The 24,451-nt window shown below is 51.4% G+C and overlaps 1 protein-coding gene across 4 annotated transcripts in view; it reads left to right on the forward strand.

The window, feature by feature from the left end:
• Positions 1–24,451, forward strand: part of RASGRF1 (Ras protein specific guanine nucleotide releasing factor 1) — a 109,018-nt gene that overhangs the window by 8,202 nt on the left and 76,365 nt on the right. For all 4 annotated transcript variants that reach the window (XM_082388478.1, XM_082388479.1, XM_082388477.1 and 1 more), the window contains exons 2-3: positions 10,206–10,312; positions 18,816–18,963. In XM_082388478.1, coding sequence (XP_082244604.1) covers positions 10,206–10,312; positions 18,816–18,963 — 255 coding nt within the window. The remainder of the gene's footprint in view (positions 1–10,205; positions 10,313–18,815; positions 18,964–24,451) is intronic.

Here is a 24,451-nt window from a genome sequence, read left to right on the forward strand (position 1 = left end):
TTCTACACAGGGGAGAGAGAATCCCCATTTGGCAGATAAACCTCAGATAGAGGGAGCTCATCTCCCCACAGATACCTGAGTGTCTGTGTTGTGCCAGACCCTGAGCTGTCACTGCTAATAAATGTCAGCCCTCCTTGTTCTAGGTTGTTCAGGTCAGTGGACATCCAGGCCAACTGTTAAATTCAGCAATTTATACTTAAAGACCAGATCTTACTAATCCAGCAAGGCTGATGCAACTTCTTTCCCCTGAAAAAAAGAGAGAATGATTTTCAAGAAGATACTTCCTAGTTGAATTTTGATTTTTTTTTCAACTTGGAAAATCTAACTCAGACCTTAAAATAAAATTCATTTTACAGGAGTGAATGAATGAATTTTTAGCAACCTTAGCCAGTATTCCAGAAACCCATCTAGAAATTCAGACAGGCTTGATCAAGATTGACTTTTCCTCTGTCAGACTATATGAGTAAAATATAACCAACTTTATTTAATTGTCTCTTAGACTCTTAGCCACACTCAAGAAATGAGTGAAATAGTTTGGAAGCACCTAGTCAATCATGCAGCATCCTCTGCATGCCCACTCACCTTGCCCCGAGCCTGCTGCTGCCCTTCTACCCTCTTTCTCCCGCAAGGGGCCTTACCTGCCCTCCGGCCACACTGGTTGTCACCTGGGCTCCCCTCACCTCTGGTCAGATCCACAGGCTTTGGGGGCCTGGGGGAGGGGCTGGTGTTCCAAAAGGAGAGCCCATACGGTGTGGGCACAGGTGAGGAGAGGCAGGTAAGTAATTACATCTGAGAACTTCCTGGTAGCCTGGACAAAAAAGGGAAACAAGCTGGTTATGGGACACCCATTGCCTCCTGGAAAGACGTGGTGCAATTCCTCAAGCAAGAGCACTTGTATATCCAGGGGCTTTCATAAAGGGGACCAGTGGGGAAGTGATGACGATCTCCAGGGCAGAATCACTGCAAAAACAGGGTCCCACCCCATCAGTGGCTCCTGTGGGCTCTCAGGGCAGGCTAAGCATGTTTGGTGGAGATCACTCTCCAGGACGCTGCACCGCTGGGGTCCAAAAGAGGAGTGTCCTGGTGACCAGGAGTGCAGGGTGCAGGTTGGAGAACCTGGGGAGTGGATGGCCGGCTGGGCCTCTCAAACAGCCACTGCCTTTTATTTTAAAATTTTAGAATTGGGACTTCCTTGGAGGTCCAGTGTTTAAAACTCCACGCTCTCAATGCCAGGGGCACAGGTTTGATCCCTGGTCAGGGAACTAAGATCCCCACATGCCACATGGCATGGCCAAAAATAAATAAATAGATAGATAAAATTTTGGAATTGGTAATATATTACCATGGCTCGACATTCAGAAGTTACAAAGAAGTGTACACTGACAATGCTCCTTTCTGCTGCTGACACCAGCAATCCAGTTCCCCTCTCCAAAGGATTTTTTTTTTTTTTTAATTTATTATCTTTAGCTGTGTTGGGTCTTCGCTTCTGCACGAGGGCTTTCTCTAGTTGCGGCGAGCGGGGGCCACTCTTCATTGCGGTGCGCGGGCCTCTCACTATCGCGGCCTCTCTTGTTGCGGAGCACAGGCTCCAGACGCGCAGGCTCAGTAGTTGTGGCTCACGGGCCCAGTTGCTCCGCGGCATGTGGGATCTTCCCAGACCAGGGCTCGAACCCATGTCCCCTGCATTGGCAGGCGGACTCTCAACCACTGCACCACCAGGGAAGCCCCTCCAAAGGATTTTGATGTTACCAGTTGCTTATGCATTCTTCCAGAGACATTATATATGCAAATATATGCAAAGATGTATAGCTCTATGGCCATATATATGCACATCTGTATAATTATACAAGTGGTACCGTACTACTAACACTATTCTACACCTGTTCTTCTCACTATATTGTGGAGATAGTTCTCTATAAGTATATGGATTGTCCTCGTCTTTTTTTACAGCTGCATAGTATTCCACTGTGTGCATGTGCTGTAGTTTATTTAGCTAACCTCCTCTCGAGGGACATTTGGGTAATTTATAGTCTTTTCTTAATTACAAACAGAGCTGCAATTAATAAACACCTTTGTGCATAGGTCATTTCTAACAGAAGGTGAAAGGCAGACATGTCCAGACTGAAATTCATTCCTTCTTTCAGCAAACGTCTAGAGAGGCTGTTGGTGGGAGGGGGAAGGGCAGGCTTATTGACTTGTGATGACAGATTGAAAGGTGTTCGTGCAGGACCAGCCAGGCATGACATCTGTGGCTGTGGCTCATGGGGTCTGGAGTAATGTACATGGAAACAGACCAATCAGCAGCAGAAGCTTGGAGGATGACACCGTCCCCCAGGCCACTGGTCAAGCACTGCCTAGTTCAAGGCTGACTCTGGGAGGGAGGGACTTTCACTGGGCTCTTCAGCTCTGACATTCCTGTCTCTCCTCTCACCTCTGTTCCTGTCCCCAGGGGGCAGGCAGGGAGTAGAAGGAAGCAAGCAATAAGGTGTCCAGGAGGTCGGTCCCCGGCAGCAGCTCTCAGCCCTGGGACTCTTAGGAGCCCATAGGAGACCGGGGTCTGAGACAGGAGCTCATCCCCGGGTCAGAGCAGAGGTCACGGTGCAGTAACCAGGCCCTGGGAAGGCCAAGACTTGAGAACCCAGAGGCAGAGGTCGGTGAAACGAGGCCCCTCAGAGCAGGGGGGAAGAATGTCATGAAGTGGGGTGTCCAGACCCCGTGTGGAGCCATACCAGGTGAGCCACAGCCATAGGGCAGGATAGGTAGGTCTTTTCTGGATTGGTGTGGGAGCACCAGTGGGGCTGCTCGAGGCCAATACTTCTGTTGAGCAGGGCCATTTGGGACATACTGTGCCCAGTGAAGCCCCTCTGTGTGGCCAGCACGAGGCTGGTGCAGCCAGGGCGGGGAGGGAGCAGCGCTGAGAACCACGCACGGTGCTGCAGAAGCCCTGAGAGAGGGCAGAACACACTCCCAGGGTGGCCTGGCCCAGGCAAGAGCGGGATCTCTCCTGCGGGAGCCAGAGAGCAAACAGCCTTCCCCTGGGATCTCAGCGGTGAGAGGCGGGCAGGGACCTCAGGTGACGGGGAGCCTGGATGGATAGTCCCTTACAGAGGGAGAGATGGACTCCAGCCAGAGCATCTACACACACACACACACACACACACACACACACACCCCTGAGGCCCCTTCAGGTTCCCTCTGGCACTGTCCCCTCTGCACTCGGACTTCGGGAGCATCGGGCAGAGAGGACTGCCAGGCCAGGGCCAGCTGGGACTGTGGCCCCAAAGATGGATCAGGAGGAAGGAGCCAGGACCCAGTGGGGGAGAAGCTGACCCTGCCTGACCAGGCCACCAGAGTGGACCTACTAAGTGGAAGGGGTGGGGTTGACCGAGAGTGATGGCATCCATCCTGCAGCTGACCCCAGCCCACCTCCCTCTTGGAGGAGACAGCGAGCAGGGGCCCAGACAGGACAGTGGGTCTGGATCCTGGTCAAGCAGGATGAATCAGAGGGGGCAAGACCAGGGGCAGGGAGACCAGAGGGGGCAGTTTAATGGCCCGGGTGGGAGATGAGGAAGCCTGGAAGCAAGCAGGGCAGTGAGGATGGCAGAAGGCAGAGAGTTCCAGAGATATCCAGAGCAGAGACCCTGGTGACCAATTGAATACCAGAAATGAGAAAGAAAGAGGACCTGAAGGTTATGGAAACAATGCCCCAAATTGCTGATTCGTAATCATCCTTTGATCTTAGCACAGCTATGACTCCAGTTTCTAAGCCTCTCCCATGCCTCCTGTGTGTGTACATGTGCATATGGATTGGTTTGGTTTTGTTTTTTTGAGGGGGGTTAGTTTAAAACAACAGAAATTTATTCTTTCACAGCTCCGTAGGCTAGAAGTCTGAAACCAAGATGCCTGCAGGGCCATGGTCCCTCTGAAGTCTCGAGGGAAGAATTTTTCCTTGCCTCTTCTAGCTCCTGATGGCTGCCAGAAGTCTTTGGTGTTCCTTGCCTTGTAGATGCACCTCTCCAGTCTCTACCTCCCTCTTCACGTGGCTTTCTCCCCTGTGTGTCTGTGTCCACATTTCCCTCTTTTTATGTATTAAGGCCTCTTCTTATTAATCTGGTATGACTTCATCTTACCTTGATTACATCTGTAAAGACCCTATTTTCAAAGAAGGTCTTTTTCTTAAATTTGTGTTCGAGTAGAGTTCATTTACAGTGCTGTGTTAGTTTCAGGTGTACAGCAAAGTGGGTCAGTTACACATATACATATATCCACTCTTTTTTAGATTCTTTTTCCTTATAGGCCATTACAGAGTATTGGGTAGAGTTCCCTGTGCTATACAGTAGGTCCTTGTTGGTTATCTATTTTATACATAGTAGTGTGTGTATGTCAATCCCAGTCTCCCAATTTATCCTTCCCCTCACCTGTCCCCCCTTGTAACCATAAGTTTGTTTCCTACATCTGTGACTCTGTTTCTGTTTTGTAAATAGGTTCATTTATACCATTTTTTTTAGATTCCACATATTTTCACATAAGGTCTTCTTGACAGATTCCGACGAACATGAATGTTAGGGGGAACGCTATTTGTACACACACATGTGAATGCACATGTATGTGGTTTTCCTAGTAATTGTCCACTGATAGGTTGATTAGACCCATCTCTTGGACCTTGCAAATGATTCATTTAGTTTAAAAACCATCATGAGCCCTTTTATGAACCAGGAGCTTTCACAACATCATCTGTTTTACAGAACCTCGTGAGATGGGTAATAGCCTCCCCTTTTTGTGAAAGAGAAAACCAGTCCACAGAAGTGAAGAGACACGCTGGAGACACTGAAGCTAAATAATAAATAATAAATTTAAACCCAGGCGACTCCAAAGCCTGGCATGTGCCACAACTCCAGGGTCCCAAAGTCCCCGGAACACTGGTTTTCTGGAATGTTGATAGATCTTCCCAAAAATGAAAACAAAAGTGTTCCATGATGGGATAAGTTCTGGAAGAAGTTCCTACATTGCAGGACTGTTCAGTGCCTTTATGAGGTGAGTGGGCCTCCTCTCCCTGAAGAGATATAAGCCTCGTTCATGAAAAGCCAGTGCCCACACCCTTCCAGCCAGCTCACCCGCCCATGCCTGAGAAGCAGATTCAATGCTACCTGCTTTGTGGCTTTTGCTATTAATTAATGAATAAGCCGGGCTCCCATGCCATGGTGATAAATGCATTCAGTCACCCATTCAGCAAATGAAGGCTATTCCATGCCCAGGCCGAGGAACAGTGCCAGGCTCCAGGGATATTCTTGGTCAGGAATCATTTATTTGAAAGGAACAGGAGCCCATTCAGAGCAGCTTAAGGTTGTTGCTTAAGGAGGACTCTTAGAATAGTTACAGTGATAATTAATGGAACCCAAGGAGAAAACATGTGTCTGGGTCTCCAAGGCCTGGACCAGGAACCATCTCTCTCCGCCCCACCTTCCCCAACTCCCACTCTAGTTACCAGGTCTCCCATCTCCGCTTTTCTCTGAGACACTTCCACTTCCTTCTTTGTCATTTGTACTTAGAGTTCAGCACACACAGCTCGTTCATTTGGTCTGTCTGTGTCACTTCCAAATAACTGGGAACTCCTGGCTGCATGCAGGCATCGGCTCCAGGACCGTGCATCTCTAGGAGAACATGGGGGGATGCGGGGAGGGGAAGAGGTGCTTCTGCTGCAGACATTGCGCCCTCTTAGGGGTTCCCAGCACTGGGTGAACATTGGAACCAACCGGGGGGCTTTGAAAAATACCAGTGCCTGAACCGTGTCCTCTCCCTGTTCCCCTTCTCCCACGTTCTGCTTTAATGTGTCCGAGAAGGGGGCTCAAGCATCCGTGTTTTCTTAGATTCCCAGGTATCCCTAATGTGCAGCCCAGATTAAGACTCTCTGCTGTGGTAGGAAAGACAGTAAAAAGTCATTACAGGACTTCCTTGACGGTCCAGTGGTTAAGATTCTGAGCTTCCATTGCAGGGGGCGCAGGTTCCATCCCTGGTCGGGGAATGAAGATCCCGCATGCCACACGGCGTCCCAAAAGTGGGGAAAAAAAAATCATTACAAGTTGATAATGGTTTTGATGGGGAAGGACGGGGGCAGCACATTTGACAGTCTAGAAGGAGCAGGAAAGAGATACACTAAGACCCGATGATGTGGAGTGCCCGTACCTTGCAGAAAGCATTCAGCATCGTGGGCTTTCGTGTGTGTCATTGATTACCATGAGGTGGACGGTGTCTGGGTTATAGTGGGGACTGAAAAATATGGGTTGAATTCACAAATGAGATATCATTCAGGTAGAGAGTTAAAGGTGGAGAGAACTTGATTTTTCATGACTGAGGCCACTTGTGTGTAGCTGACCAAGGCAAGTGTTAGTGTCATGCCCATTGGCCAGAGGGAGATGCAGAGGTTGCCCAGAATCCTTGGCTCCGAGCAGCAGAGCCAGACCCAGACCCGGCTGTTGGGACTTCCACCTCCTCCACCTTTTGTAGGGTGACCAAGAATCCCGGTTTGCTTGGGACTGTCTCGGTCTTAGCGCTGAAAGTCCTGTGCCCGCGGAAACATCTCAGTCCCAGGCAAACTGGGATGGTTGGTCACCGTACCTGTCAGTGGTTTCCCAATGTTCTCCGTCCTGTGGAGGTGCCACAGCCCTACCAGCCGGTTGGGACAGGCAGGAGGCAAGGGGAAGGCCAAGCAGGCAGGGTACAAGCCTACCTCCCCAACCCCCAGAGGCTCAGATCTGCTTTAGCTGTCCTAGATAGAAGTTTATTACCATACAGGCACTTGGGACTTTGGAAACAAAGGCCCATCCTGAGGCAGGAGGGGACATAGATCCAGCCCCACACAGGCGTGGGGCTGCAGGAGTCAGTTAGCGGTCAGGTGATACAGGTCAGAGAGAGGGCATCCTGGGGACCAGGCATGAGCTGAAGCCCAGGATCTCAGCTTGGTGAGTCCCCAGTTCTAAGTATAGTACCTCGAACCCAGGTGAGGCCACAGGTGTGCTTCTAGAACATTTCCTCCAGCCAAGATAAGGACCCGAACATGACTCTGGTCTCGGCACAACCCAACTTGTCATTTCTGAGTCCCTTCCTAGGGGTTTGGTAGTCACAGGTGTAGTTTCTGGATCAATCCCTCTTAACCTGCTGAGGCCTCAGGTGAAGGTCTAGACCAGCGAGTGGCTCTCCACCTTGACCACACATTAGGATCACCAAGGGACGCACAGGTCACACCCAGACTAGTGACAGCAGAGCCCAATGTACAGTCAGGGTTGAGACCCACTGGTGGAGATACTTAGCAGCCCAGGTGAAGCCCCAGGCTCTGCCCTGAACCTGGTGGGGCTCCTGGAGTAGTTTGGGATCGTTCTAGGGGTCTGACTTTGATGCTTAGAGGGTTTCGGGATCCATCTTGGGACTCCTGGTGGAGCCCCAAGTCAAAGGTATCCATCTCTCACTTCAGGTGTAGGGAAGCTCTGTGGAGGCCCCAGGTGGAGTTGTGGGCCCATCCCTGCAGCCCTGGTGAGGCTCCAGGAGTAATTTCACCAAATCTTGCTTCTTCTTTAATGAAGTCAGGGATGGTCCATTGGTGGTTTCTGCTTCTGTTGCATTTCCAGATATGTTCCAGCAACTCTAGCTGGGCCTGTCAGGATTCCACATTTGAAATGTGGGTTCCTGGAGGAGGCCCCTGGGTTTATTTCTGAATTTATCCCACATCCTTGATCACATATAGTGTGTGAGCCCTGATCCCATCAGTGTCCCAGGGAGGCCTCAGATGTGGCTCTGTCTTGACTGGAGAGCTCTAGAGTGCCCCAGGGCTGATTCCAAAACAGTGCTTCTGTTCTGCAGAGGGGTCCAGCCAGAACCCACATGAACCCATATGGTCACATCGTTTTGGCAAACGTGGCTAAGCTCTTGTCCCATGGTCATGCTGAGGCCCACGTATTGTTCTCAGTGAGTCCGCCATACTCTGAGAAGCTTTGAGGGAGTTCTGGTTGGGCAGAATGCCCAAGGTGTGGTCCTGGTCTCATCACAGCAGCTCTAGTGGCCCCAGTTTGAGCCCGGTGTCCACTCTGCCACTCTGCAGTGGCTCACCTCTGGCCTTGGCACATCCTTGTAACTCTGGGGAAGCCCGGGGTGGTTCAGCTTTCAAGGGTGACCTGGGGTCTGTCAGAGCTCTGATCCAGCACCAGCTGAGGTTATGAGGCTGTCTCAAGAGCTCTGATGGTACCCAGGGTCCCTGTTCCTCCCTAGAAATGATGGATATTGATAGCATTTCCCCAGAACCCCCAGAAACACCCCATTCACCTGCTAGACCACCAGCCTCGTGAGATCCTCAGGCGGTTGCTGGCAGTGGAGCTCCAAGATCTGAGTGGACGGTAGGTGCCCAGGGAAGGTATGTTATTCCGGCTCCTTTGCTTTCCAGCCATGTGGGCTCAGGCAAGTGGCTTGACTTTTCTGCACCTCAGGTTCCTCTGCAGTAAACAGATAATAATACCTATTCCACCTGGTGAATATGGGAATAAATGAGATCGCGGGAAACAAGCATCTGCGTGTTCACCACCTCTCGAGAGATGGGGAAAGTGCTTAGGTGGTCACCCGTAGCTCCGGCTTTCACCTGCTCCCTCGCAGGGGGAGGACAGCCAGTTACCTGCTTCCTAGGAAAGAAGTGAGAGACATTGACTCTGCAAAACAGACACACACACACACACACACACACACACACACACACACTTCTGGCTGCCACCAAGAACGACAATTAACAGAAAGACAGTCATGTCAGCGGAAGCTAAAAATAAGTTTACGTGCCTCATGCTGCTGTTCCCTGCTGCCTGGGCCCCGAGGGACGGAGGGACAAGGGACAGTGCCCACTGACCGCACCGTGGCCTGCGGTGCATCTTCTGAATGGGCAGGCCTCGGGGGCCCTCTCTGCGCCTCACTGCCTGCCTCTCTCCTCCTAGTTTCTCCAGGACCAGACCCAGGAGGCCTCCGCAGGTGGGGCCCCCAGCACTTTGCCTGTGCACCCTCCCTCTGGCCGAGTCTGCTCCCAGCTTTCCTCTCCGCCCCGAGGCTGACACCCCCGACCCCTGTCTGCATCCCGCAGAGGCGTGGCCTACAGGCACACAGGGTCTGCGTGTCCACCCCCCACCCCTGACCCCCTGACCCCTGCCCTTTATCCTGCCCATGCCTCCCCCAGTCTATGGCATCCCCACCCACCTAGTTGCTCCAGCCAGAAACCTGGGCTTTCTGCTCTCCTCCACCCCATCCCGCCGCTCAGCTCCACCAGCCAGGCCCCGCCCCCCGCCCAGCCTCCTCTCTGGCATCCCTAACCCCACTGCACGGCCCCTCCTACCCCCAAGCACGCCGTGCGCTCTCGATGTCCACGCTCCCCCCACGTTCTTCCATCAACTGAAATAAAACCTGGACCAACCAACGCCTCATCCTCTGGGAAGGCCTTCTGCTTTCCCTGGGCTGAATCAGTGGCTGGCTTTCTCTGGGCCCTTTTTTCTTACCTCCATGACAGTAATGATCGTTGCACTGCATTCGTTATGGCGAACACTTGTGCTTACTAGATTTCGGGCATTGTTCTAAGAGCTTTACATGTATTCATTCATAGAACGATATTACAGATGTGTGTCTCTCGTTGGCTCCTCTGTTTCCCTGGGAGCTCGGGAAGCAGGCCCCACATTTGACCAGCTCTAAGTCGGTCACCTGCACCCAACACAGAGCTGGCTTCCGGTGGGCTCTGCTAGGGTCCATCTGTTCATTGCTCTAACTCCAGGACCTAGAAGAGTGTGTTGAAACATTTTTGTGGAGTGAATTAAATGCATGCTGCCCTGAATTGATACCCAGTCCCCAAAGGGGATGTTCTCTTGGTGTGTTTTCTCTGCCTTTCCCCCAGCATACCTGATGGTTTAAAACTGGCTTTTTTGCAGTTTGTTGGCAAATAGGACTTTGTGGGGTTTGCTTCCTTCTTACAATAGCCTAAGCATAGGTTCTGTTACATGGTACAAAGCCTGCCTTAATAGAGAGTTTGAAACCGCTAAATAGAATGGCATTCTGATGATCACGAATAATGAATCCTTGCCTAGCAGATGTGGCAATGAGTGCTTTGCAAAACAGCCAGATTGTTAACAGGAGACGCTGCCGGTTCCGTGCCGATCGCCCTGGTAATTGGAGCTGTCTTCTTCTTGGTGCAGCATTATTTCACGGTTAACTTCAGCCACGAGAACCAGAAAGCCTTGGAGCTGAGGACAGAGGACGCCAGGGATTGTGACGAGTGGGTGGCAGCCATCGCTCACGCCAGGTATGTCTCGCCCACCCAAGGGCCGCGTCCTGAGCAGACTCAAACCCCAGGAGGGGAAGGCATGGAGGAGGAGGAGATTGGGGGAGAATGGAAACTGTAAGAAGGGCATCTTGACAGGCCCACCCTTAGAGCCCCGGAGCTCTGGGACGTGCCTCCCTGGGGTGCACAGGGAACCAAGGGCCCTGAGGAGCAGCGTTACAGCCTCCCGCCCCCTTCAACCACATGAGCTCCTTTTTTCATACTAGGAGAACCGAGTACAATTTGGTTGGATTACAGAGCTTTAGAGCCACCAAAGGCTAAGACCACCAGGGTTCTAACCCGGATGCTGCAGGAATGGACTAGTCCTGTCTTTTCTCTGGGCCTTGACTTTCTCATCTGTAAACTGAAATTCTGTAAACCTCTCTGAGCTTGGACATGCAGGGATTCTAGACCTGCTCTTCCCTTCATTCCCAACAATGTGTACCCCTCTCTGGAGGGATTCACTGGGCCAAGTGGGGAGAAAAGCAAAAGGAGAGTGTATGCTGCACAGAAAATGGGGACTCCAAGCTGCATTGAGTCTTCCTGGGTCTTGGGGAAATGATGGGCTTATGGGCTGGGGTGTGGCCCCCAAGCTAACTGTGATGGGGGATGGACACCCAGACTCACCCCTTTGAGCAGTAAATCTTTCAGGCTGAGTGTATAATGGTGTGTTCCTGTGTCTACGTTCCGGTAAAATGTAAGCTCCTCGGGGCAAGGACTAAGTACGATTCTTTGCATCCCCAGGGCCTTATAAAGGTATAGACAAGTGCTCAGCAGTGTAGATGGGAAGAATGCAAGGATGAATGAATGGATAGAGGTTGGATGTTGAGTTTATATGTGGAAGGTGAATGATGGATGAATGGAGGGTAAATGAATGATAAATGGATGAGTGTTGAAAGTATATGTGAAGGACGAATGATAAATCAATGATGAATGTTGATGGGTAGATGATGGATCCATCAGGTGATGATGGATAGATAGATGGATACCAGAGCCCTTCCTTGAGCCTTGGATCAAGCCAGCTGACCAGAAACCATTTATTATGGCTATAGCACTGACCTTGACCCTGAGGTCAAGCCACCTCCATCCCTATCCTCAAGGAGTGTCCAGTCTAGCTAATGGAGACCAGGTTCTCACCTATGAATCAATAGAGTCAGGCTCTGAGTGTGGTACTGGACAGACAGGGATGGATGCAACACAGGTATTCCCCCAGGGCTACCCCAGCCTAGTCAGGAAGACACTAGACAGATGTACAAATAGCTCTGGTGCACGAAGGCGGTGTTAAGTACAAGGCACCATAGGAGACAGACATACTTCCATCTTCAGGGAAATGGGGGAATCTGGGGGATCTGGAAATAGGGTGACATTTGACTTGAAAGGGGAGATTGGAGCCTCATATCTAATGAGTTTAGCTATGGGCACTTCGGCCCCTCCTCCAGCCCCCAAAAAGCCTTAAATAAAGGCAGTGATCTAGGAAAGACAATTACAAGAAAAATGAAGAGACAAAGTTTGGGTGTCAGAAGGTCGATGAGGTTGGACATTGGACTGGAACCAGGTCAGAACGGTCTTGAATACCCAGCTGAGACGTTTGCGCTTTCCTCTGGGAACAGCGGGAAGCCATCGAAGGTCTTACACCAGGGGAGTAACATGATCAGAGCTATGATTTGGAGTGGAAATTGCTGGCATTGTGGAGAATGGAATCAAGCAGGGAGAACCCAGATTCAGGGAAAGCAGTTGGACCTCAGGCTCCCAGCACTAAACTAGAAGCAATAGCAGGGTTGTTTTGAGAACCAAATGAAATTATTTATGTGACGGGGCTTTGTAAGTGTTGAGGTATTATAGAATTCTAATTTGGTATATATTCTGGATAACCAGGACTACATTGACTTCGAAAATCAATTCATACCAAAATTTTCTAGAGACAATGAGATACCACTACCTGTAGAATCTACAAGGGCTGAATTGAAAAAGACTGACAGTAGCAAATATTGGAGAGGGGGTGGAGTAACCATAAATCACATGATGCTGGTGGGAGCATAAAGTGGTTCAACCACTTTGAAAAATTGTTAGGCATTTCCTTTAAAAGTGAAACATACACCTACTCTGTGACCCAGCAGTTACACTTCTTAGTATTTATCTAAGAGAAACGAAAAACATCTACAAAAAATCGTGTATGCAAATGTCCTTAGAAGCTTTTTGCACACTAGTCCCAAAACTAGAAATAACCAAGGTGTCTATCAACAGACAGATGTAGAAAGGAACCTTGATACATCCATGCGATGGAATACCGCTCAGTAATAAAAAGGAACCTGATGGGAGGGAGGCTCAAGAGGGAGGGGATATGGGGACATATGTATGCATATGGCTGATTCACTTTGGTGTACAACAGAAACCAACACAGTATTGTGAAGCAATTATACTCCAATAAAGATCTATTAAAATATATATATATATATAAATATGTAACAAAACGGATGAATTTCAAAGTTGATAGGCTGAGTAAAAAGAGCCAGACACAAAATGGTACATGCTGCCTGATTCCTGTTATATGAAATTCTAAAACAGGCAGAACTCAACTGTGGTGATAGAAATCCAAACAGTAGTTGCTTGTGGGGTAGGGATTGACAGGGAAGGGGCACGAGGGAACTCCCTGGGGTGATGGGAATTTTCTTTATCTCGATTAGGGTGTATGCATTTATCTACCCGGATCAAACTGTATATATAAGGTCTGTGCTTTCCATTATATGGGCATTAATCCTCAAATTTTTAAAATAAATTCTATCTATTAGAGTGTTTTAGTTCTCTACTGCTGCAGAACAAATGATCACAAACTTAGCAGCTTAAGGGACTTCCCTGGAGGTCCAGTGGTTAAGACTCCACGCTCCCATTGCAGGGGGCGTGGGTTCGGTCCCTGGTCGGGGAACTAAAATCCCACATGCCATGTGGCGCGGCCAAAAAAAAAAACCCACAAACTTAGCAGCTTGAAACCATACCCATTGCTCAGTTTTGTAGGTCGGAAGTCTGGGCTCGGCTGTGGTCTCTGCACAGAGGCCCATGGGCTGAAATCAAGGAGTCAATCAAGCTGGGCTCTTACCTCGAGGTTCTGGAGAAATCTCTGCTTCCAAGCTCACTCCTGTCACTGGCAAGAGTCAGTTCCTTGTAGGACTGGCGTCCCTGTTTCCCTGCCAGCCGTCAGCTAGGGATGGCTCTCAGCTCCACGAGGTCCTGCCTTCCTTGCCCTGTGGTCGCCGCCGTCCTTAAGCCAACAATGGTTCACCAAACCCTTCTCCAGCCCCAAATCTCCGACCTCCCCTTCTGTAACCAGCCAGAGAAAACTCTCCATTTTCCAAGGCTCATGTGATTGGGTCAGGCCCACCTAGAGAATCTCCCTATGTTAAAGTCAGCTATGCCGTATAGTATAGCCTAGTAAGAGGAATAAAACCCATCATATTCATCATCCCAGAGATTATGTAGGGCTTCCAAACCAGGGCAGGAAATCTTGGGGCTATCTTAGAATTCTGTCTGCCGCAGAGAGAGGACAATGATTCTTTAAGCAACTCACTAAACTGGAGATTGGTCCAAGTAGCCCATAAAATCCTAATCATGTGTTTGACATAAGTGCTGCCAAGCCTGCCTGACAGCGAATGTTCACACCTGAGGGTACCTGTGTCCACTGCACAGTCCTCTAGAGTCTGTGAAGCTCTTTCACACAGTGTATTTGCTCCTGATGACCACCCAGTGTGTGGGTCCCTTCAGGCCTGCTTGACAGGTGTAGCCAGTGAGACCCAGTGGCACACAGGGGTGCGGGCTCCTGAGTAGAAGTTGGGGTGCCCCAGATCCTGGCTCCCAGTCTGGGTCTCTGTGACTCCCAGGTAAGGTAGATGCAACTCAAACCAAACACCTGCTCTTCCCCAAAAGAGGAGCCATTGGGCAGAGTGACACCACCTACCTTTGAACAGAAACCCCTCAGTACTCACCATCCTTTAGGAAGCCAGGGGGACGTGCCAGTTAGACATGGTTTGTCTTCCCTGGTCAAGCCCAGGGGTCTGAGTCAACCCACTGGCCTCAGAGGAATGTCCTCCTTTGGGCCTAGGGCTGGGACGGGGGTCCCAGTGATGGTCACCCATAAGGGAAACAGAGTCCCCTTCCCTAGAATAGTTGTCACCAGCCAGTCTGGCTCAGGTTCGGCTTGTCAGGCACCTCCTGGGCCAACAGAAGCCACAAGGTCTTCCCTAGGCAGCCGGCTGTGTGACCAAAGGACAGACTATAGGCTCTGAGCGTTATTTAACCTCAGATCGTGTACGTCGTGAGAGTATGTGCCTGTGTGTGTGTGTCAAGGGAGAGACCGGCTCTCTTCCACAGCAATACTGAGTAGTAGGTATGTTTGCATGTACCTAACTTAGTTTTTATTTACATATACATAGTAGATACATGGTATATACACAAATAAGCACTACAGTGTATGAATAGGTATAGAGACACAATGTACTCTCCCACCGTATGCATAATAGTCTAGTATTCTGGGATGCCTCTGTGGTATGTGTATGTACAGCAATGTATAAAATGTAACACCGAGTGTGGCTTATGGTCTGCATCTCAGTGAGGAGAGCTAGATGCGAACCAGACAGCCATGTGGGAGAGCATAGACCTGCCTCTTCAGGGACTGGAGCCTGATTCCTGCTCCAGCTTTGACGCTCCTTGACTGTTATTTGGGGGGCAACTCACTTCCCCTCTCTGGGCCTCAGTTTCTTTATTTATAAAATGAGGCAGTTGGCCTTTCGTGATTCCTGAGTATCCTTCCAGCTCTGCGAATCTGTGCATCTTATAAAGACAGTGCTGCACAGAGATGTGGATGGACCTAGAGACTGTCATACAGAGTGAAGTAGGTCAGACAGAGAAAAACAAATATATGAACGCATATATGTGGAATCTAGAAAAATGGTACAAATGAACCTATTTGCAAGGCAGAAATAGAGACAGACGTAGAGAACAAATGTATGGATACCAAGGGGAGAAGGGGTGGGGGGAAGAACCGGGAGATTGGGATTCACACATATACACTATTGATACTACGTATAAAATAGATAACTAATGAGGACCTGCTGTATAGCACAGGGAACTCTACTCAGTGCTCTGTGGTGACCTAAATGGGAAGGAAATCCAAAAGAGAGGGGATATATGTATACGTATAGCTGATTCACTTTGCTGTTTAGCAAGAAACTAACACAACATTGTAAAGCAACTATACTCAATAAAAATTAAAAAAAAAAAAGATAGTGCTGCACAAAGAGGTGCTCAATAAATCTGTATTGATGAGAGGGGGGAGGGGAAGGAGAAGAAGGGAGAACAGGGGGAGGCAGAGTGGGGAGGGAGGGAGGCAGGCAGAGAGGGCCGGTGAAGGGAAGAAAGGGAGGTGCAAACAGACCAAATTGTCCGGCAGATGAGACTCTGGCTCCCCGTTTTGAAGCACCAGGGCGAGTGCCATCGCTAAAAACAAGCTACTGAAGGCTCCGAATTTTCACACCCGTGGAGCGAGGAGAGATGAGGTGGTGTGAAAATGGATTCCTTCATGCTCTCAGTTGAAGTTCCTTTGCAAGTAAAGACAATTAAGCCTCTTGGGAAGTTGGGAAAACATTAAAACCTGATAATTCTGGTTTAAATTCATTATAATAAGAGATGCACAAAAATCCTCATTTTAACCAAGTAGTAGTGCAGACCGAAGAATTCTCTCTTATAGCTTGTTATGTATCTTTAGAAGTGGGTGGGAGAGAAGCATGGAGCTTTGATTTTTGGATCAGGTGTTTTCTTCAGGCACATGCTCCAGGTCCGCTGCCCGCCCTCTGCTCCTGCCATCCTCCTGCTGGGCTGTCGCCAGCCCTGCCCTGCCGCACCGTCCCACCTTCAGGGCATGATGGGGACCACTGCCTACCACTTTGCTACACAGCCCCTTTCGTAGAGCAAAGCTGTTTCCCACCCTCGGCCTCCTGGCCTCCTCACCTCAAACCTGGGGGTTTGTAGGGAAGCTATCATTGTCCCATTTTGCCATGAGGGTCACAGGGACTTAAAGAACTTGTGTTACACAGCTTCTGAGTCTGTGACAAAAGCCAGCGTCCCTAAACTGGCACTCCCCTGACTAGCCACATCCAGGGTACCTGGAAGGTCATGTCAGTAGATTCCAGACTGAAAAGTGTCCCCTCAATTTAAGTGGGAGATAGTTGGTGACCCCAGAGAGGGACCCAGTTCCTGTGGGTGCTGGGGCCAAACGCCAGCCCGCCGAGGGCTGAGGGGTGAAGGGGAAGAGGGACCATGGGGATGATGAGTGCGGTCGCTCTTCCAACAAACCTCACCTTGAAGGTGGAAAAGAGGGGCAGGAGTTCAGGGGAGGGTGGGGGAGGGGGAGGGCACGTCCTCATCCTAAGTGGGGAGTGACTTGAGGCTTCGCATATGCTGAGGAGAAAGAGCCAGTGGAGCTGTTAGGCAGAATCTGATGCACAGAAATCCTGAGGAGGGGTCAGGGGCTAGGGATGTGGAGGGGAGGGAGACGGTAGTTACCACAGCGCTGGCACACCGCACAAAGCTTCATGTGTGTCCACAGATTTCATCCTCACGGCAACTCTGCAGGGTGTGGACTGCCATCATCCCCATTGTATGGATGAGCAAACTGAGGCACAGAGAGGCTGAGTGACCTATCCAAGGTCCCTCAGCTAGCGGGTGTGGGAGCTGGGGCTGAGCCAGGCAGATTAGGTCCGAGCAGGGATGCTGCCCTTGAGACAGGATGAGGGTGGGCGTGCCGTGGGGCTGGCGGGAAGTGATGGAACAGCATCGCACGTCATGCAGGCTGTGATGTCAGAGCAGGACCGCCTGCAGAGGACCGGGGGGTGGTGAGGAATGAGGTTGAAGGGGGCCGAAGCTCTGGGGTGGGTGGGGAGCTGGCAGGGACACCAGAAATGTTTCAAGGCCCCGCTGAGGTTGGAAGGTGGGAAACGGGGGGCTGCCCGCTGCTGAGAGGGGGACACAGGAAGGAAGACAAGGGTGAGCGCGAGGAGGAGCCAAGGATGCGGGCAGAGGGGAATCTTATGAGATCCTATCTGGTGGTCCTGGGCTTAGGAGGTGGTCCTGGGCTGAAGCAAAAAGGGAGAGGAAAGATGGGGGCCAGGGAGAGGGGGGACTGGAGACCTCGGCCCCCAAACTTCGTTGCAGACACTCCCAGAGACCAATAAGCCTGCCCTCCAAATCTGTGCCTTTCAAGTCTCCTGCCCCTGCCCAGGTGGGCACCCCTCCCTGGAATGGTGGGATTCCCTTTCACAGCTTCTCTGCCCTCTGAGACTGGACCCCATTTATAGAATCGGGTTTCTCCCCAGCTCTGACACCTTCAAATGCAGGTGCTGTGGGTATCAGGGAGAAGCCAGGCCTGTGACCTTGGGCAGCCCCCTGGCCCAGCTCATCTTCCAAGTCCCACCTTCCTGCCCTCCCTATCGTCGTGATGCTTTGCAAATCTGAGACATGTTCATTTACACAAAGGCTGAGGCCACTTATTCTACCCTCTGATCCTTTGGGGTACTCTCTAATCTGGCCCCACCTAACCATCCAGCCCCATTGCTAATTACGCCCAGCACAGGCCTTCCACCTGAGGCTGCCCTTGGATGGGCATGTGCCCAGAGCACTGGGTTTGGAGTCCGAAGGCCTAGATTCCGATTCTGGTGGGAGAGAGAGCTCCGCCTCCAGGAAGTCTTCCCTGATTACAGGTCCTTGTTGCTGGCCTGGCCCCTCTTCTGATTCCTACAGCACTAACAGCCTTTGGTACATGAGTTGACACCCAGGTACACTGTGCAGGTTCTTCAGATGTCTCCCAGCCAGTGAAATGTATGTGCCTGACTCTCCTCTGTGTGTCGTCCATTCACTCAGTTGCATCCATGCAACAAATGTTCACTGGGCTAGGCCCTGGGCAGACAGGAGTAAGCAGCACAGGCATAGTCCCTGCCATCAGAGAAGGCAGGGTCTCCTGGGGGAACAGAAGTAACTGGACACCCCCAATCAGTCTGGCCAGCGCTATGGTAATAGCAGCCCGGGAGTACTGCAGGAACACCCTACACAGTATGGGGGGAAGGGGGAGGGAAGACTTCTTGGAAATGACATTTCAACTAGGACCTACTCTGGGAAAGAGGATGGAGCTAGCCCAGGGAAAGGAAGGAGGAGGCGTGTTTCACACAGAAGATCTATCTGCGCAAAGGCCCAGAGGGTGAGGGCAGTCGGGCAAGGTGAGAGCAAGACCAGGTGGAGGAACCAGATGTCAGAGTGTGAGCCGGGAGCTGGGGAAGGGGCCAGAGCGATCAGTAGCAGCGCAGTAGCCAGGTTAAGGCCTCGGGCGCTGTGTCTGGGAGTCAGGACCTTCTCCTAAGTGCAGTCTGTGGGGAGCCCCACTTCTGGTTGGATCTCCGGGGGACCAGGAGGCCGTGGCTTACCTGCTGTGTTCCTCTGTCCACAGCTACCGGACCCTGGCCACGGAGCACGAGGCATTGATGCAGAAGTACTTGCACCTGCTGCAGATCGTGGAGACTGAGAAGACGGTGGCCAAGCAGCTGCGGCAGCAGATCGAGGATGGGGAGATTGAGATTGAGCGGCTGAAGGCAGAGGTGACCGACCACCCGGGGCGCGGAGGAGGCTGGCGGGGGGCCCGGGCCTCAGACCTCAAACCCGGGCTCCCGCAGGGTCAGGGAGGCACGTGATGGGCAAGAGAGACCCGCTCCAGCCACGGCTGTGTCAGCCTCCAAACTTAAAATCAGTGATGCTGGCAGAGTGGGAAGGTCCTGGGGTCAGATCTGGGTTCGAAGCCCACCTATGCCACTTACCAACTGCAACCTGGAGCAAGTCCTCCAGCCTCTCTGCACCTCCATCCTTAAAACAGGCTGTTTCTCCCTGGCTGACAAGGTTGTGAGGATCAAGTGAGATCATTTATGGGCGAGTTCCTGGTTACTCTGCTGACAGCCACATGGGCGGAGGGGGTGAGGGCAGGGCCAGAGGGTGGCTGGTAGGTCCTTAGATTGTGGCTCGGGCTCAGCTCCAAGGCAGTCCCTTCCCTCTGCCTGTCACGGCTGTCCGGAGGCTGAGCCGTTGCTAGGTTAAGCCATCTAGAACTTCACTCCTCAAAGTGTGGTCCATGAAACAGCAGCCCATTAGAAATGCAGAACCTAGGGCCCCACCCAGATCTCCCAAATCAGAATCTGCACTTTAACCACATCCCAGGAGATTCTCATTTATGGGTTGGCCAAAGAGTTCGTTCAGGTTTTTCCGTAACATCGGCAGAAAAATCCCGAACAAACTCTTTGGCCAACGCAGTACATTAAAGCTTGGGAAGCGCTGGCTTTCAGCCCTTAGACACCCCTTACCAGCTGTCCACGCCACCTCACAATGATCTGATCGCCCCTCACCCCCTCACGTCACCAGCACGCTCAGAACCATCTGGCCACCTTACCCAAGGTCTGTGACTGAGCTGAGGAGGAGAATATGAAAACACAGATCCCTGCAATCGGAGTTAGCTGCATAATTTGCAGGGCCCAATGCAAGGTGAAAATGCAAGGCCCCGGCCAGGGTGGGGGAAGTCAGTCTCCCCTTCCCACTCGCCACGGCCTCCACCCATAGTGGACAGGCCATCCACGACTTCAACCGCCAACTCCCCTAACCTCTGCGCCATGATGCACTCAGTACCTAGATTCAGGTGGGCAAGGGAACCTTGCCAAGTCACCCACCTAATGCACCAGGCACTACCAGCCCAGGCAGGACAGTTTTCTCCTCGCCCTGCCCTGTGACGCCACAGGTATGCACAAGACCCACCTTCTCTGTACCTACACCAGGCCCTGCAGAGGGCGGAGGCGGACAGTGAGATGTGTCTGCTGGGCTGACTTGACCCGTTGCCAGCCAGACAGAGGGTTGCAGAGGCCTGGGTTCCAGGGTGCTGGGGTATAAGGACTAGGCAGGGAGACAGGAACACGCATGAACTGAGGCTCCAAGCCCCTGGGGTGTGCCCCATGGTCACAGCAGACGTCACTTACAAAACGCAAATTCAAAGAGAAGATTCTTAAGAATTTCAAGACAGCAACTTCTGAGCTTCCAGGCCCAAGCACCTGGCCTTCTCAACACAGGACCCCCGTCACCCACCCATGAAGCCAGCTCTGCCTCGGATGCTCAAAGATCTGAAGTCACCAGTTCCACCTTGTCATGCAGCTGTGAAGCTCTGAACTCACAGTAACGTCAACTTGGAACTCCAGATTCAGTAAAAACTTCAGATTCAGCGCCCTTCCCCCCAGCCCCACACAGGGCACCTTCAGACGTGCTTCCTTAGTCCCTACAACCACCCTGATAGGATGGAACGAGGGGCCAGGCTCAGAGAGCTCAAGTCACCTGCCCAAGCTCACACCTGGGAGGTGTGAGAGCTGGGACTGGAAGCCAGGTCTGCCTGTCTGCCTGCCAGGCTCTCCCCTCCGCTTGTAGCCTCTTCCCACATGGCTCCCAGGATGGGGGCTCATCCCATCTCTAAACCGCCTGGGTCATTCTGGGATCTATCCTAGCCCAACACACATCCCTGAATCCAAGCTGAGCCCCTGTCGGGGAGCAGGGAAGAGGTCTGGTCCCAAGACCAGGTTTTTAGCTTTGTGATCAAAGGTGTCCAGGAGTCATTCATTCATTCACTCACTCATGCACTAAATGCCCTAATCACCTGACCACTGCCTCGTCCTCTTCCCCAGGCTCCTCCCCTCCAGCCACTCGGGGCTCCAGCTAGTGCTCCGTAGCAGTGAGCTGTGCACCCCTTGGCCTTTGCACATTCTGGTCTCCTGGTTGGAATGCTCTTGTCACCCGCATACTTCCCTGCCTGCTGAAATTCTCCCAAGCTCAAATGCCTCCTCCTGGGGACTCCTGGCCTAGCCAGGCGTGTGCTCCCTGCCCCCTGCTCCCACCACTTGCCCGCAGTCAGCGTGGAACAGCAGAGCCAGTGCCACACGTGTCTGTCCCCCACCGGGCTGGCGGAAACTCCCTGAGGACAGGGTGAGTCCTTTGTCACCCCCTTTGCCTGGCGTATAGTAAGTGCTCAGTAATGCCTTGATGAGTGAATGGACACTGGCTCTGTGGTAGACATTAATGATAAGGAAGCTTCTACCCTCGCGGTCTGATTGTGGTAGAGTGTGGTCGGTGCTATAATAGGGCTTGCAGTGTGAACCCAAGCAGGAAGTGAGTCATTTTACAGCCACAGGTGGGGGTTCATGTTGCATACAACCTTAAAACCCTTTCAGGGGTCTGTAGGCCAGAGAAGGGGTGGGTACAAAGGGCAGAACCCCGTTTGGTGCTGGGGAGCAGAAAGCAGGTCAGTTGTGAGTGATTACATATGTGTGTGTGTGTGTGTGTGTGTGTCAGAGTGGCAGCAGAGGCCCATTTGGTGGGAATTTGGAGCAGTGCTTCCAACTGAGTGCATTACCTTCCAGGGAAAAAGATTTTCTTAAAAAGACTTTGAAAGAAAGGCCAGCTTAGTAAAGCTTTCTGGCTGTACCCCCCCACCAACACACACACACACACACACACACACACACACACACACACACACATACATCCTGCAGGGCAGAGGGCACCTGTTTGCTCTGGGTGAGCTCCAGGAAGGTGGAAACAGAGCCCATTTCCCAAGAAGTAGGCTGTCAGGTAGGCAGGAGAAGCCGAGTGAGTGATGAGTGACCGCAGTGACAAAGACAGAAGGTCTTAGAATGTCTGAGCTGGGAGGGGTCTGAAGACTCTGAGGTCCATAGAAGAAGAAGGGGGGACTTCCCCGGTGGTCCAGTGGGTAAGACTCTGAGCTCCCAGTGCACGGGGCCCAGGTTCGATCTCTGGTTGGGGAGCTGGATCCTGCATGCATGCCACAACTAAGAAGTCCGCATGCCGCAACTAAAAGATCCTACATGCCGCAACTAAGACCCAGCGCAGCCAAAATAAATAAATAAATAAATATTTTTTAAAAAAAGAAGAAGAAGGGACTTACCCAAGGTCACTCCAAGGTCACTTAAAGCACTGGAGTCCAGACTCAAACTTGGATCTCCAGGCTCCAGATCCTCGGCCTGTGCCTGCCTCACAACTTACTCCTTCCCTGCTGAGGAGACGGGCCTGACAAAAGGTGAATGTTAGGGAATGACTGTCACCTGGATGGCCCCAAGCACTCATGGTCCACCTTTCCTCTGATAGCCAAATAAAATCCTCAAGCCCCCATCCCACTTATTCCTGCGGATTCCCCAGGGGCCTTACCTTTTCCTGCCCACCTCTTGCTTTCAAATTCTACTCTCCTGATGTATCGCCTCACTTCCCAAGGCAGCTGTTTTTACTTTACTGCTCTTTGCTCCTTGGGCGGTCACTACATGTATCTGTCAGAAGGAGCTAGGCGATGCTGCAGTAACAAACAACCCCAGAGTCTTAGTGGCTGGAAACAACAAAGGTTGCTTTCTCACTCACGCTTTGTGTCCATGGTGCTCCACAGCGTCCTCACTCAGAGTCAGGGACACAGTCTGACGGGGCTCCCACCGTCAGGAAATTCACCAGTCACATGGCAGGGGAAAGGAACCAAGCAGATGATGTGACACCTCTGCTCACGTTTCATTGGGCAAAGCAAGTCACGTGACCAGGCCCGACTTGAGGGGACTGGGAGATACCATCCTGCCGTGTCCGAGGAGGAGAAGCAGCATATCCATGAAAGGCCTGGTGACTACCCAACCGTGGCTCCTCCTTCAGTTCCCAAGTCCCTTGACACAGGCTGTTGTGTGTAACAGATTTTCCAAAAGGTTTAGCTATAATAGAGAGGGGGGTCCATCACTGAAACAGAAAACAGCTTAAAAATGAATGGAAGCCACCCCTGCCCTCATGTCACCTAGCCTTTTCCTGCTACAAGGATTTCCCACCAACTTCTCCTCGCACTCCCACGTGCCATTTCGTTGGTGGTGGTGTCCTTCATAATCTCTTTATCTACCAAGACCCTCACCTTGCATCCAGTGATGTGTGGAGCAGGCTCCTATCACCTTTGCAAGAACCAATTGTTATGTTTTCAAGAATTTTGCAAGCTAATTATTCAACCTTTGGTAACTTCAAATGGGCTGAGGTAGGAATGCCCACACCATGGAAACTGGCAGGTGCTACCAGTCAGAGGTTTTCTTTCAGAGAGCTGGTCATTAAGCATTTACCAGTATACCATTGTCTACATCTTTTTTCATAATGTGCAGGACCTGGTGCAAAATGAAAATGCAGGGCCCTTAAGAATCTCAAAGCAGCAGCAGCAGAGCCTTAAAGCAAGCGTTGGTCCCCTCTAAGCCTGGAGCTCTGCATGGGTCACACATCCAGGAATCCAGCCCTGTTTCTACTCCCAACCCTGTAGCCCCCACCCCTAGCCCTGGAAGTAACAGGAGATTGCATCCAAACAAAAGCCTGCAGAAAGCTTTACCAGGCGTAACCACCCACCTCTGTCTTAGTCTCTTTTCTCCCATCTAAACAACCCTATTAGGCTTCATCTGTCATAACCCAAAGGCTCTAAGGACCATCTAAAACAAAGGGAATGTCTACCTCTGAGAAGAATCACCCCCCAACCTCTAGAATGCTCAGTTTGGACCATTTCATTGTTTTGTTTGTTGGTTGGTTGGTTGGTTTTTTTTTTTTTGGCCGCTTTGTGCGGCTTGCAGGATCTTAGTTCCCCGACCAGGGACAGAATCAGCGACCCCTGCAGTGGAAGTGCAGAGTCCTAACCACTGGACCGCCAGGGAATTCCCCCATTTCATTGTTTTAATAGCTATTTTCCTCCCATTTATGATGGGAAGTAAATTTGGAGAGTGAAGACAGGCCCTAAAGGGCAAAATAGGAGTTTAGAGGCAGTCGTAATATTTTATTGGCTTGGAAGCACTCAGGATCCTGGGAGGCTGACACTGGAAGAAACGGAAAAGATCTTTAGTTCAGGGTTTAAATAAAAATTTAGGGCTTCCCTGGTGGCGCAGTGGTTAAGAATCGGCCTGCCGATGCAGGGGACGCGGGTTCGAGCCCCGGTCTGGGAAGATCCCACATGCTGTGGAGCAGCTAAGCCTGTGCGCCACAACTACTGAGCCTGCGCTC

The sequence above is a fragment of the Balaenoptera borealis genome (genome assembly GCF_965194805.1).
Source record: "Balaenoptera borealis genome assembly, chromosome: 3".
Classification (NCBI taxonomy): Eukaryota; Metazoa; Chordata; class Mammalia; order Artiodactyla; family Balaenopteridae; genus Balaenoptera; species Balaenoptera borealis.